General features: G+C 53.3%; 2 protein-coding genes and 1 pseudogene across 4 annotated transcripts in view; 1 reads left to right on the top strand and 2 right to left on the bottom strand.

Moving 5' to 3' along the window:
* Cyth3 (cytohesin 3) overlaps positions 1 to 8,722 on the top strand; it is a 96,750-nt gene extending 88,028 nt beyond the window's left edge. Inside the window, exons 7-13 of the mRNA XM_048367439.1 lie at positions 981 to 1,093; positions 1,207 to 1,355; positions 1,514 to 1,625; positions 5,515 to 5,591; positions 5,674 to 5,745; positions 5,839 to 5,993; positions 6,088 to 8,722. Of these exons, the coding sequence (XP_048223396.1) occupies positions 981 to 1,093; positions 1,207 to 1,355; positions 1,514 to 1,625; positions 5,515 to 5,591; positions 5,674 to 5,745; positions 5,839 to 5,993; positions 6,088 to 6,160 (751 nt within the window). The 3' untranslated portion in view covers positions 6,161 to 8,722. The remainder of the gene's footprint in view (positions 1 to 980; positions 1,094 to 1,206; positions 1,356 to 1,513; positions 1,626 to 5,514; positions 5,592 to 5,673; positions 5,746 to 5,838; positions 5,994 to 6,087) is intronic.
* LOC125341833 lies at positions 4,849 to 4,945 on the bottom strand (annotated as a pseudogene).
* Positions 8,723 to 8,888: 166 nt separating the features above from the next.
* Usp42 (ubiquitin specific peptidase 42) overlaps positions 8,889 to 13,572 on the bottom strand; it is a 47,517-nt gene continuing 42,833 nt past the window's right edge. For all 3 annotated transcript variants that reach the window (XM_048367417.1, XM_048367413.1, XM_048367436.1), the window contains 3 exons: positions 12,870 to 13,150; positions 10,362 to 10,404; positions 8,889 to 9,877 (listed from right to left, as the gene is read on the bottom strand). In XM_048367417.1, coding sequence (XP_048223374.1) covers positions 10,397 to 10,404; positions 12,870 to 13,150 — 289 coding nt within the window. In that variant the 3' untranslated portion in view covers positions 8,889 to 9,877; positions 10,362 to 10,396. The remainder of the gene's footprint in view (positions 9,878 to 10,361; positions 10,405 to 12,869; positions 13,151 to 13,572) is intronic.

A 13,572-nucleotide genomic window follows, 5' to 3' on the forward strand; every position in this document is an offset into this window, starting at 1 on the left:
GTTGCTGTGGAAATAAGAACATAAGTCTGGGGAACGGGAGGGGTCCTTGCCTAGCAGGAGGGGACTGGGTGGGCCAGGGCTGTGTGGGGAACTCCATAGAGCTGCAGTGGGGACAGGGCCCAGTGGGGCCATCAGGACCCCAGCCTAAGGATTGGGCGCCATCAGGAGAGTAGGGGCAGGGTGGCTGGCCCAGGCCCCTCCACCTGGTGGGAGTGGCATGTGGGGGGGGGGGCAGCAGGCAGAGGGGCACAGTGAGGGCAGCTGGCCTTGAGAGTGGGGTTGAAGCAGCAGGTGGTTCCAAAGCTGTCTGGGGATTGGTCCCAGGGAAAAAGAGGATGAGGAAGGGTCAGTGGCTGCCCCTGTGAACCTCTGCTGGCCTCAGGTCTGACCTTAGCCCTTACCCTGTGCCAAAGCCACTGCAGCACCAGTACCAGCCATCCCTGAACAGCTGGTGTGAAGCTTGGCTCGCCAAAGGGACCTCTAGGAACAGGACAGCAAAGAAAGGGCAGGGTGCTGGTGCAGGGCTGTGGTTTAAGGTAGGAAGGATGGGCAGGGAGGAACTGGTGAAAGGGATATCTAAGGGCAGGAGCATCTGCATGTTGGGGCCTGGGGCCTGTATCTCCCCAGTGAGTTAGCAGCAGATCCTGGCCATGGTTAGGGGTGGGGAGCCAGCTGGCCTGCTAACTCTGGCCTTGCTGTGTGGATGCTGTCCTGAGAGGTGGTCATGGCCCCGGCGATCTCAAGGCTGTGGCAGCCATGGGGATGGTGGCAGTGCTTGGGTGATGTCAGACCTGGTCCCCATTTGACCTGGCACAAACTGGGTTGTACTTAAGGCAGAGGCAGGGGGCGGAGCAAGAGCAAGGAGCATCTGAAAGGCCATCTTTATGGAAGAGGCCCTGTTTGCCCCAGCTGCAGTGCAGTGTAGGCTGCTGCATCCCTGCTGCTGCTGCTGCTGCTGAGTGGCTGTGCTATCTCCACAGGCAGTTCCTGTGGAGCTTCCGGCTACCCGGAGAGGCACAGAAGATCGACCGTATGATGGAGGCCTTCGCTGCCCGCTATTGCCTCTGTAACCCTGGCGTCTTCCAGTCCACAGGTCAGCCATGGGACTGGGCTGGTGGGTAAGGTGGCATGGTGTGCCCACGTGGGTTTCTTGTGTCCCCAACCGCCCCCCCCCTCTCCATTGAAAATGTCCTCTGGCCCTTGCAGACACCTGTTACGTGCTGTCCTTTGCCATCATCATGCTCAACACCAGCCTGCACAACCACAACGTGCGGGACAAGCCCACGGCCGAGCGCTTCATCACCATGAACCGGGGCATCAACGAGGGTGGGGACCTCCCTGAGGAGCTGCTGAGGGTGAGACTGCACTCAAGGCAGGGAAGATGGGCTGGGCTGGTGCTTCTTGGCTTCCCTACTGCTCCTGTTCATGCTTGTTCCGCCTAGGGGAGAAGCAGACACAGGACGTACCTCTTCCTCCATTAGAACCCTGAACTCGCTGCTCTGTTCCCTTGCAGAACTTGTATGAAAGTATTAAGAACGAACCATTTAAGATCCCGGAGGATGATGGGAACGACCTGACGCACACATTCTTTAACCCGGACCGGGAAGGCTGGCTCCTGAAGCTGGGTGAGCCTGGCTGTGGGGACCCACGCTCGTGCCCCTGGCCCCACAGCGCACATCCCACGGAGCTCCTTCCTGGCTCCTCGTAGCCAAGACCCCTAATCACAAGCAGACATGTTAAAAAGGAAACACAGTTAAGCCAGAGTCTGCTCTCCGCAGTGTGCGTGTCCCTGCGCAGTGGCCGTGTCCCCCTGCCACAGCACACGCAGACACTGTGTCGCCTGGCCCTGGAAGCGGCCAAGTTAGCACCCACATAAAGAGGGCAGTGCTGTACCTTTATCTCCAAAGAACCTGTGTGCCTTTCTCTTGGCGTGGCTGTGATTTTGACGAGTGGTTTAAATGTGCCTTCTTGTTGTTTTCCTTCTGCCTGTGGCTCCCACCTTTCTGTTCTGTGCCGGGCTGTCCCTGCCTGTCCTGCGTTAGGAGGTAGGTACCCAGTGGCTTCCTCCCTCCCCAGCGGCTCACTCCTCTCCGTTTCTCTCGCTCACCTTGGTCTGTGTGAAGCTCCGGTCTGTGGCTGCCATTCATCTGATCCATTTGGCTTTGGGCTTTCAGGGGTCAGCGTGGTGCATGGTGTGGTGTGCGTGGCACCCACCCCCGGGGCAGGGCCGAGAGCACACTTCCCTCCCCACCCTGTCTCACATCCTGGGGCGTGAGGCAGCTCCTGATGAGTGAGAGTGGGCTGGTCCTCACCAGTGACAAACAATGGCTTGTATGCATATTGGGTAATTTGGAAAGTTTTTAGGGTTTGGTGGGGGAGTAGAGTTTTGCCTTGTATTGACATAATCCCACGAGCTGCGAGGGCTCACATTGTCCAGGTGGCAGATTGTGGGCATGAAGACAATAGGGCCGGAGTCTCGCTGATGGAATTTCTTGTTTTCATCAAGACAGTATGTGGCATGGTGACAATGTGACAGGCCTTAGCTAACAGGACAGGAGGCACAGGTCTGCCATTCCACTGAGGTCTTATACCTGGGCCACTGAGATTTTACTTTTGTGGGTTTTTTCCCTCTCTGGTGGTACTGCACCTCCTGTTTGCCAAGCAAGAGCTCTACCTGCTGAGCCATGCCTCCAGCCCTTTCTTTATATTTTACTTTTGAGATAGTGTCTCACACTTTTTCCCTGATCTGGCCTTAAACTCCAGGTCCTGCTCTACCTCCCAAGTAGCTGGGACCGCTGGTGTGTATCACAGCCCCTGGCTTGGTCGTTGCTGTTTGGCTTTCCTCAGGCTGTGCCAGTGAGAGCCCTGGGTCTTGATCTGTCAACATCATTCATAGTCCTGCACTTGAATGCCAAGACTCCAGGCACTGCCTTCAGCCAGGCTAAGCAGGGAACCAGCCACCTTCCTCCTGGCTTTTTGTGTTGCCATTTGAGGGACCATGGCACTGCCAGGCTGTCTGGCAGCTTGTGTGGCCCCTGGAACACTGGGGAGGCAGGCCGTGAAATCATGAGTGCATGAAATAAAGGCACAGACAGGTTGCATTTTCTAACCTGTTTTCTAGCTGGGCAGATGAGCAGGATACAGGATCAGTGCACAGTTGGCCTGATTCCTGGGCAGGTTTTGTGGCCCAGATGCAGCTTTAGTTCAGTGGGCATCTGGAGACCCAGGGTCAGCGGTCTTCCCCCAGACCCACCTGACAAGCTGGCACTGGCCACACAGGTGACCTGGGTTCCCAGAGGCCAGAAACACATCTTCAGCCTCAGGCTACACCCAGGTAGCCTTGTCCTTGCTAGCACACCCTGCCCCTCCCCACACGGGCAGGCACAGCCAGAACACACATGCCTGCAGGTGTGCAGGATGGTTGGACTGGGCTCCGAGCACGTGCCCAAGGTGGGGGCCATCTCACTTGATTGTACTACTTCCATAATGTTAGGGAAGCACGGGTGGTGCTTTAGGGCTAGAGCTTGCCTGGAACTTGCTCACTGTGGCACCAGACCTTATGGTTGAGACATGGGAGATGGTAGACACAAAGCACTCATGGAGGAAAAGGCACATGTGGGCCTCCCACACCCTGTTGCAGCAGTGATGATGGACTGAGGGCATGTAACTGGCAAGGAACCTGGCTGCTGTCCACAGGGATGAGATGACCATCGCGGGGGTCAAATGATCCCCTTGGTCTGGTGCCCACAGCCCCAGCCCATGGACTCCTAAGCCCTGGAGGGTGACACTGTCGGAGCAGAGGGTGGGAATCTAGGGTGCAGAGCCCAAGTCCCTTTCCCATCTATCCTCATCTTTGGCAGCTGTGCCCCTGTGGAGGGGGCTGGCAGAGCTCATAAGGGTCCTGATGGCCCCCCCAGGAGCTATGTGGTATCTCACAGGACACATGGAGGGCCCCCACAGCTCTGGCTGAGGGGAGCAGCCAACACCCCTGGCGTTTGAGCTGTGGACGGTGGGCAGCAGGGATGGCAGTGCAGCCAGCATGGGATGCCCACTCTGGAGGCCTGAGGAAGGTGAGGGCCTGGATGCAGCACCATGGACTTGCTACTGGCTGATGCTGCCACAGTCCGGAACCGGGAAGCATGCCTAGAAAACTTGGTGGTGTTCCCTCATCTTGGAATGTTGGGGTTTAGAGAGCCTTTCTCTGCCCTGTTGCCCCTGTGGAGTGAGGCCCCTGGTGGGCCGGGCCAAGGACTCTGGCAGGTGCAAGCAGAGCTTGGCCATGGCCAGCAGGACCGGAGGAAAAGCGATATTCCCCCCAGAGGCCCAGCAAAGACCCTGCAGCATGAGGGTGTGAGCTGGGGGTGGTGATGCAAGGAGGCTGGCTGTGGAAGGTGGCTGTGGAAATGCATCAGGATTCTTGGGAGACATGGCCACCAGTCAGACATTCTGGGGTGGGGCACAGGGGTGCTGTCTGGGAAGAGGCAGGCACAGGGACTGCTGGCCTTAGCTGCCTCCCCCGCACTTGGGCCATCAGAGAAGCCTGGCTAGGCAGGGGGAAGTGGTCTCCTGATCTGAAGTCTGAGAAGCCCCTGCCTCAGCCCTGCCCTCTGGAGTTCATCCCCATTCCCAGTGCCTGTGTGCCTCTGTGACCCCAGCCGCCATGGCCAGGTCTCCCTGCTTGGTGGGTGGGCGACGCCAGACCCCGGCCGGCACCCACCCAGCGCCAGGCAGCACTTGGTCTTACCAGAGTGTCTTTGTGTTTCCACTGTCCTGGCAGAAGTGCCGAGCAACTGCTAGAGTCAGGGAGGGTGGGGGATTTTCCTTTTTTTTTTTTTTTTTAATTTTTCACGTCAGACGTGCCCACATTGTAACAAGGCTTAGAGGGAGGCACATGTCACATAGCACATGAGAACCCAGTCATCACGCTTGTGAACCCGAAAAGGATTGGGATTTTCTTTCTGTAGTGGAGAGTAGGAACTCCTGCGTGTGCAAGTGTGTGTGTATGTGCACATGCGTGTGCTCTGATCTCATTAGAAGACTAATTGAATCTAACACTTCCCTGGGTTGGGGGTAATTGACTCTGATGGATCCCAGGGCTGTGCAGAGTCCCAGTAATGAGCTAACAGCCCCGACGTAACCGGATCAAGCCCCGGGTGAGCTGGCACTGACTCCATCGTGTTGTCATTTCACGGGGAAATTACGCCCATCCATTCCGACTAACCTTCCAGGAAGCAGAGCGGAGCACGTGATCTGGGTGGCTTAGAGGACTCCGTGGGGGCGTAGGGTGTGGGGGGAGGGGCGGTAAGTGCATGTGGCCCAGCACACACCCACCACGCAGCCTGGCCAGGCCTTCGCTAGCTGCTGTCTGAATCATGAAGGTTCATAAGGAACCCCAACTCTGAGCTGGGCTCCTGTGGCCTTCCAGAAGGCGTAGTGGGTGATTTGTGGGGTTCTGGGCCCCCTTGGGCTCTGGCCACACCCAGCTCCTGCCTCACATGGCTCTTCTGCTTGTAGGGGGCCGCGTAAAGACCTGGAAGCGGCGCTGGTTCATCCTGACTGACAACTGCCTCTACTACTTCGAGTACACGACAGTAAGTGGGGGTCATGGAGGGCCCCGTGACAAGGATCCCTGGGGCTGTGTACACTTCTCCCTCCCCCCACCCTCTCTTGTAGGACAAGGAGCCCAGGGGCATCATCCCACTGGAGAACCTCAGCATCCGGGAGGTGGAAGACCCACGGAAACCTGTAAGTGGTGTCCCTTGGTAAAGCCCCTTTCCATCCATGTGGCCACCGCGGCCTGCCCGGCAGGTCATGACCTCCTCCCCACTTTCCCTCCAGAACTGCTTTGAACTGTTCAACCCCAGCCACAAAGGGCAAGTGATCAAGGCCTGCAAGACTGAAGCGGATGGCAGGGTGGTGGAGGGGAACCATGTGGTATACCGGATCTCGGCTCCAAGCCCGGAGGAGAAGGAGGAGTGGATGAAGTCCATCAAGTGAGTGAGGCCCGGGGGCGGGGGGGAGGGGGGAAGTCAGGCTCTGGGTGTGAGATCCTCTCCTCCCCTCACCCTCTCTCTGCTGCCTCCACAGAGCCAGCATCAGCAGGGACCCCTTCTATGACATGCTGGCCACCAGGAAAAGGAGGATTGCCAATAAGAAGTAGGTTTCCAGGCACAGCAGGTAAATGTCGGGACCTGCACCCACAGCGTGCTGAAGGCCTCCCCGACACCCCAGCCACCTCACAGGCGCCTAGGCAGGAGCTGAGGATCCTGTGCAACCCCATGGCCCCCAGAACAGCCAGCTGTGATGGGGCTGGGGACCCCAAGACTTCATGCTGTAGTTTGGGGTGTGGTCAGCTGCCAGTGTTCACTTCCTGCCACTATCCTGCTGCCCACCACCACTGCTGGAGCAGCGCCCTCTCCTGGTCAGCAGCAGCGCCTGCAGCGGCCACCAGTGAGGGAACCTGCGTGGACAAGCAACCTTGCTCACAGCCAGGACCTGTCTGTGCCAGTCACACCACGGCTGCCCATGGGGCAGAGCTGGCGGCCATTCTAGAAGCAACTGTTTTATATCTAATGGGAAAGGAAAAGCTACCAGTTTTTTATTCAGATTTTTTTCTCAGATATATAGGATTATAGCTTTTATATGCCTTTTTATAATCTGAAATTATAATGAAATACTTTCTACCAGTAGTATTTTTAGAATGGCAGCTACAATTCTAACTCCTGGACACAAGTATATGCTGTGCACAGGAAAAAACACACATGCAGCTCCTAGAGGGAGCATGGGGGCCCGGTGCCTGGGGGAGCTGCCCCCCCCCCCGCCCGGCTGTGACAGGCATGGAAGGGGGCATTGGTTACCCACAGGCCTGTGTACCTACCCTGCCACCTCCCTCATGGGCTTCTCCAAAGCAAAGCAACATGACAGCTTGTTTTCCTGTAACTGCCAAATCCTGGGAAACAGAGCCGATGTGCCCAGCACTGGCCATCCATGTTGAGCCGCATGAAACTGTGGGCCTCCGCCTGCCTCCACCCTCAGTTTCAAGCGGCACAAGGGAACGTGTGGGTGAAATTGGATTTTGATTTTTCTTGCTATTCCAAACCTTCAGCAAGATGTTAACTCCCACACCTTAGTTTATTTAGGTAACTGGAAGAAAGCCCACCCTCCAGGAGAGCCATGTTGCCAGATGTGACCTCCCTTACGAGGTGGGAAAGAGCAGGCTGAATCTGGAGGGACATTAGTGGAGCTTGTCCGGGCCTCCACGTACAGAAACAGTTCCGGACACATGCTGACGAGGCCTCGGCCAGGTTGACCTGTGGGGGAGGGCCAGGGCCATTGTGTGCCCTGGCACAAGGCAGGGCCAGGAGCCTTTTTGCACTCATAGGACGCCCTATGCACAATACATAGGACCCCTACCCCCAGCTCCCAAGCTTGGGGTGGCAGTGGCTGCCCTGTGTGCAGGTGCACCTAGAACTTGCTCCCCTTGGAGGGTATTTACGTTGTGTAAAATCCAAGTCCAGGAAGGAAGTCCCCAGACCCAGTGCACTTAGGTAGAACAAGGCTGTGAGCTGCCTTGGGGTGCAGGGAGGGCTGTGCCTGACCTGCCATAGCTTTGTCATGCTAGACCACACGGGCCCAAGGCTGAGGCTCCATCCTGCATCTAGCTTACCTTCAAGCATCTACACTTTACTGATACCTCAAATCTGAAACCAATGTCTGAGCAAGGCAAGATGGCCTGACTGCTGCTTGTGCAACTTGGCCACCAGTTTTCCGTGCAGAGTGCTGCCCTGCCCTGCCCTGCCCTGCCCTGCCACACCCTCTGCCGTTTCCTCTGCTGTCTAACCCAGGTATGGCCCTGGGGTTGGAGCTCATGCGTCAGGTGTTAGAGAGTGAGAGCTGGGTGGCAAATCTAGTGTCATGGTCATCTGTGAGCAGGGCTTGCCTGACACCGTTCAGTAGGAGCAGTGCAGCACAGTCTGGTGCTCATAATTAAAGGAACTTGATCTCCATGGTGTTATGGGAAGATGGGAAGCCCCCAACAGGTTTGTGACACTATTAACCTAGGAGGCCAGTGGTTTCACCTCCTGTAGGAGCAGGCCTGGCAGGCTCCCACTCCTCTCCACCCACGTCACTCAGTGCTTAATGGCCTACCCATAAGTGGCCAAAGGCAAATGGCACCAGCCCTGGACAGAGCTGGTGGCATCCACAGTCCTACCAGCCAGTCTTGCTAGACCCTGCGCTGTGACAAGCAGCAGCATCAGGGACCAGAATTGTTGGGACCATTTAATGTGGTTCCACAGAGGCAAAATAGATGACCACAGGGGAGGCTGTGCCTTCATGTCTTATATAGCAATGCCTGTAGTTACAAGTGCATCTGTCCCCACACACGTGCTCTAAGTTAGGTCTGTTATAGATCACAGCCAGTTGTGATTTCTCATTTGCTTATTTTTTTCTTAGAAAACATTTCTATTTACAATATAGTTAATATGTAGATAATGTACATATGTATTGATTTCTGGAGTGTTTGTTATTCAATGTATATACTCCTTCAACTTGCATGAAAACTCTACTGATCTCAAAGTACCTATTGATATCAAAATACCTATTGATATTTTGTTGCTAAGTCAACAGTGATATTGGAGGGTGTATGGCTTTGAAAGGCTTTGAAAACAATTGCAAATACTATGTTCATGAAATAAAGATGAAAGCTATTGTTAAAGCAGTGGGGTTGTCTGAGCTGTACTTTCCTGCACCCCCAGTATGCATCTAGTGGGGGAGACAGTCCAGTCAGGCCAGAAGGTGGCACCAGGAGCTCTGTGGGCTTTAAGAAAGGTGTCAGTGAGACGTGGCTGTAAGCAAGTGGGGAAAACAGAAGAGTAAGACACAAAATGTTTACTTTGCTGCCATTTATATACTATATAAATTTTACATGCTGTATATTTACAGTGGGGCTAGTGCTTTTTTAATCTTTAAAAAAACAAAGATCAAACTTTAGACATCTCTGAACAACACAAACTGTATTAAATACAGTTTTCCCCACTCCATCTCCTGATGCAGGACCAGTGAATTATAAGTGTATCACAGTTTGATAGCATATCCATATTAAAAATAAAATCACAGTATAATTTTTGTCTGTAACTAGAAACTTGAAGGGACCAAGCTGACAACTCAGACTTCAATATCATATAATCAGGACGCTAGACACTGTATAAAAAAGTGTTATGTAATAAAAACATACTGCAGGCTTTACAAATAATGTTTGGATTATACATTCATAATGTAAATACTCATTAATAACTGGTATTTGATTGGAATATTTCCACAAAGTTCAAAAACAGAACTTGTCTATAAAATACACGTTCAAATCTTGAATACAACTAAAATATGAAGCAAATTAGTTTCTAGTATCAGACATTACAGAAAACAGACTGCCCTCAAAAGTCTAGTTGAGAGCTTGCAAATCTTTTAAATAAATCTTTAAATTAAATATGCACACTGTCAGTTTGTACTTTTAATAATTCCATGGTTTGTTTCCCAGTTGGTCTGCACCAGATGTCTAATGTGGAGGAACATTACATGAAATACAAGTAATCAACCTGAGTCTGTAATTAAGCAGCATTTGAGATGTTCTATTCCAGGGCATTATTTCAATGTGATTTATATACACAGTATTTTACAATGGTCAGCAGTTGTAGAAAGTGTTCATCCATTTGGAATAAGGGCAATTAAGAAAAGGTAAAAACTAAAAAAAAAAAAAAATTTCCATGGTAAAATCTGTACAGTATTTACTAAAAGAAGCACCACACAGTTTGAACCGAGTTATTCTCTAGGTTGATAATTTAAGCTGGGTTGGGGATGGCTTCTGTTGAACATGTTGAATCTGAAAGACAAGAGGTGGGGGTTAGTGTGCAGGTGGGTGGGCCTGCAGTCACCATCCTGACCGGTGAAGGACAGCAAGGCGCCACCTGTGGGGCCCACCAGGCTGGGGGCAAGCCCAGCCCCTCCGTGAGGGAGAAACTCACTCGCAACTCCTAGAGACTTTGAAATTTTCCTAGCATGTCCTGTGCCGATCTGAGGGAGCAGACACCCTGGCCATGACTGCATTTCAAAAGCCAAATGGCTCCTTGTCCCCTTTCCCTCAGTCTCCCTTTCCTCCCCAGGTAGCTCACACTAGCCCTGCCTGGGGTTGGACTGCTCTGCTTCCTTCTGTGATACCCATGGCCCAGTCTTGTGAGCCCAAGCCCCATGCTGGAGCAGAAGGGAGGAGACACTGGGGGCGGGGGGAGAGGGGGAATGTCTCGATGCCCCTTCACCTGCGCCCCCCTCAGTGCTTCCACAGACAAGTGGGGCGGGGAAGGGCTTACCGTAACTAGTGACGTTTTTGTCTGAGGCCAAGTTTTCAATCACCTGGAAGGCAAAGGTTAGGAAATCCATTTTAATGGGGACTCTGAAAACTCTAATGCTTGGGCTCTGCGGCCTTGCCTGTAACCTGAACCCAGGTCAGTCACCTAACATCAGTCCTCACAAGGGTCATGGCGAGGCCAGACCCTGGGAAAGCTCACGAGCCACGCCTGCAGGGCGCCCACCAGCCCTGGCTGAGGGTCTCACATACACACAAAGATCTGGAGGGCAGTGGTCAGGACCAGGGCGCATGCATGCATGGTGATTCTGCAGAGGACATCCTCAGCCAGTGTGTGGGCATCAGGCATGCAGGCTGCCCTCAGGACAGCAGCCCGGGCAGCAGTTCTGGAACCTGGCTGTTGCGGGCCCAGTCCCTTGCTCAGCCTCTCACCAGCCCTCTTCCCCAAACTGCTGACACGTTAATGGGGAACCAGTTCTTAAATGCGATGTGATCATTTAAAAACACAAGGGACAAGTGCCACACTGGCTTTCCTTCCCAGCCAGCGCCATCTGTGGGCCGCAGCCTGATCTCCCAGCCTGCTTGTTGCCACTGGACCCCATGGCGTGGGCTGGGTGCTTCACCACACACCCTGCACTCAAGCAGCTGCACAGAGGCCTCCACGGAGGCTACTCTTGGCCTGGCTTCCCTCACCGAACACAGGACATGACCCTGTCTCAGCGATGGCATCACGTCCTTGCTCACAAATATAAACTTCGGGGTACAGGGATGGCTGACCAGTGTGTCACTGGTTTACTGGTTCATCTCTGCTGCATGGCACCCAGGCAGTGGGACAGCAAATGACCCAGCTGGGCCCCAACCTAAATCTATAGACGTGAACCCACGGTGCTGGCATGAAGCAACATCATGAGTGGTATCGTCACCCTGCAGGTCAGAAAAGACAAATGGGGGTGGAGGGCTGGGAATATAGCCTAGTGGCAAGAGTGCTCACCTTGTATACATGAAGCCCTAGGTTCAATTCCTCAGCACCACATATATAGAAAATGGCCAGAAGTGGCGCTGTGGCTTCAAGTGGTAGAGTGTTAGCCTTGAGCAAAAAGAAGCCAGGAACAGTGCTCAGGCCCTGAGTTCAAGCCCCAGGACTGGCCAAAAAAGAAAAAGAAAAGACAAGTAGGACTGGCTCTGCACAGCAAGGCCTCTGCCCGCATGCCTGGACTCACCCAGCATCTCTCGAAACAGCTTAGTCCTCCTTGCTGGAGGTAAGCTGCAAAGCAGAGGGGCTGCCCTTGGGGTAGTCAGTGCCCTAATCCAAGACCCTGGCAGCCTGGAGAGAGCAGGGAGGGCAGGAGCCAGAGGCAATGTCGCTAAGAACATTTCTTAAATTTTGGGGGACCAGGCACCTCTGGCTCACACCTATAATCCCAGCTACTCAGGAGGCTGAGATCTGAAGATTGCAGTTCAAAGCCAGCATGGCAGTAAACTCCATGAGACTTATCTCCAATTAACCACCCAAAGGCCGGAAGTGGAACTATGGCTCAAGTGGTACAGTGAGCAAAAGGCGTCAGAGCAGCACCAGGCCCTGTATCAAGTCCTAGGATGGTACAAAAAATATAGATAGAAACAGATATACATAGACATATACACACACACACACACACACACACACACACACACACACACACATACACACACTTGGCAGTACTAGAGTTTGAACTTGAACTCAGAGCCTCATGTTACTAGGAAGGTACCTTGCCATTTGAGCCACATTCCTAACCCTTTATAGTTTTTCAGTTAAGGTCAGGCTCCCCAGTAGCTGAAAGGGTAGGCTTTAGCAATCACATCCAACTTATTTTTCAAGGTAGGGCCTCATGTTTTTGCCCAGGCAGGCCTTGAACTGCAATCCTCCTACCTCAGCCTTCCAAGTAGGATTTATCCAAGCCATTAAATTTGACTCCAGAGTTAGGATACACTCAGCTTTAAGGAGAACAAAGCACATATTACAAAACTAGTTCTATAAAAATGAGTTTAGCCAGATGCCAGGAATTCATGTTAATAATCGTGGCAACTCAGGAGGCTGAATTTTGAGGATCGAGGTTTGGAGCCAGCTAGGGCAGATAAACCATAAGGCTTTTATCTCCATTTGCCAGCAAAAAGCTGGAAGTGGAGGCATAGCTCAAGAGATAGAGCATTAGCTATGAGCAAAATAATAGAGATTGAGGCCCTGGGATCCAGCCCCAGTCCTTTCACAAGGCAAACCCTCACAAGGTGGGGCTGTAGGTAACAGCTGATTACAACAGGCTCTGCTGGGCTTGGTTCCTTGCAGCAAAGGCATAGGCAGCCACCATCTAGGCAGCCACACCAACTGCACAGGCTGCCAGGCACAGTGGCATCTGCAGGCAGAGGCTGGGGACACAGGTCTACCTGGGGAGTGCACACACTTTCATGGCCCAGGAGGGTCTCTCCAGATGTTAATCACCTTTTCAAAAACAAAGTTTCAAAGTTTCTCTCTTACCCTGGCCATACTCGGACAGATGGCACCTGTCAGCCCTGCCCTCCATCCTCAGATGCTTTGTCTTCTCCCGGAAGGGGCCCTCAGTGAGCAAAACTCCCCCCTCAGTTCTCCGGAAATGGCCCATGGTGTCATAGCTCACGGCCTTTGCTAGGTGTGGTTCTGCATCTTTCCCAAAGTCCTCTGGTCTCCTCGAGTGCCTCTTCTTTTTCTTCTTCTTCTTTCTGTGTCTGTGGAGGCCAGCGTCAGAGTATGACACGGAAAGCTCCAAATCCTGCTGGGGCCTGCAGAAGCAGCAACCGGAATTCAGCCACCAAGAGAGCAGACAGAACAGCATCAGACGGGCTGCCCTGCGCATGCGTGCTGCCTGCCAGGGCCATGTGTAGCCCAGGTTGGCCTCAGTCTCCATCTTCCTGCCTCTGCCTCCCATGGGCTGGGATTACTGGACTTCACCACCATGCCTAGCTCACTGTACCAACTTTTGTTGTGTGTTTTTGCCAGGCCTGGGGCTTGAACTTAGGGCCTGAGTACTGTCCCTGGCTTCTTTTTGCTTAAGGCTAGCACTTGAGCCACAGTGCCACTTCTGGCTTTTTCTGTTTATGTGGTACTGAGGAATCAAACCCAGGGCTTCATGCATGCTTGGGAAGTACTCTACTGCTAAGTCACATTCCCAGCCCCGCTGTAACAATTTTTAAGCCCATTAATT

This window comes from Perognathus longimembris, chromosome 1 (assembly GCF_023159225.1).
Source record: "Perognathus longimembris pacificus isolate PPM17 chromosome 1, ASM2315922v1, whole genome shotgun sequence".
Classification (NCBI taxonomy): domain Eukaryota; kingdom Metazoa; phylum Chordata; class Mammalia; order Rodentia; family Heteromyidae; genus Perognathus; species Perognathus longimembris.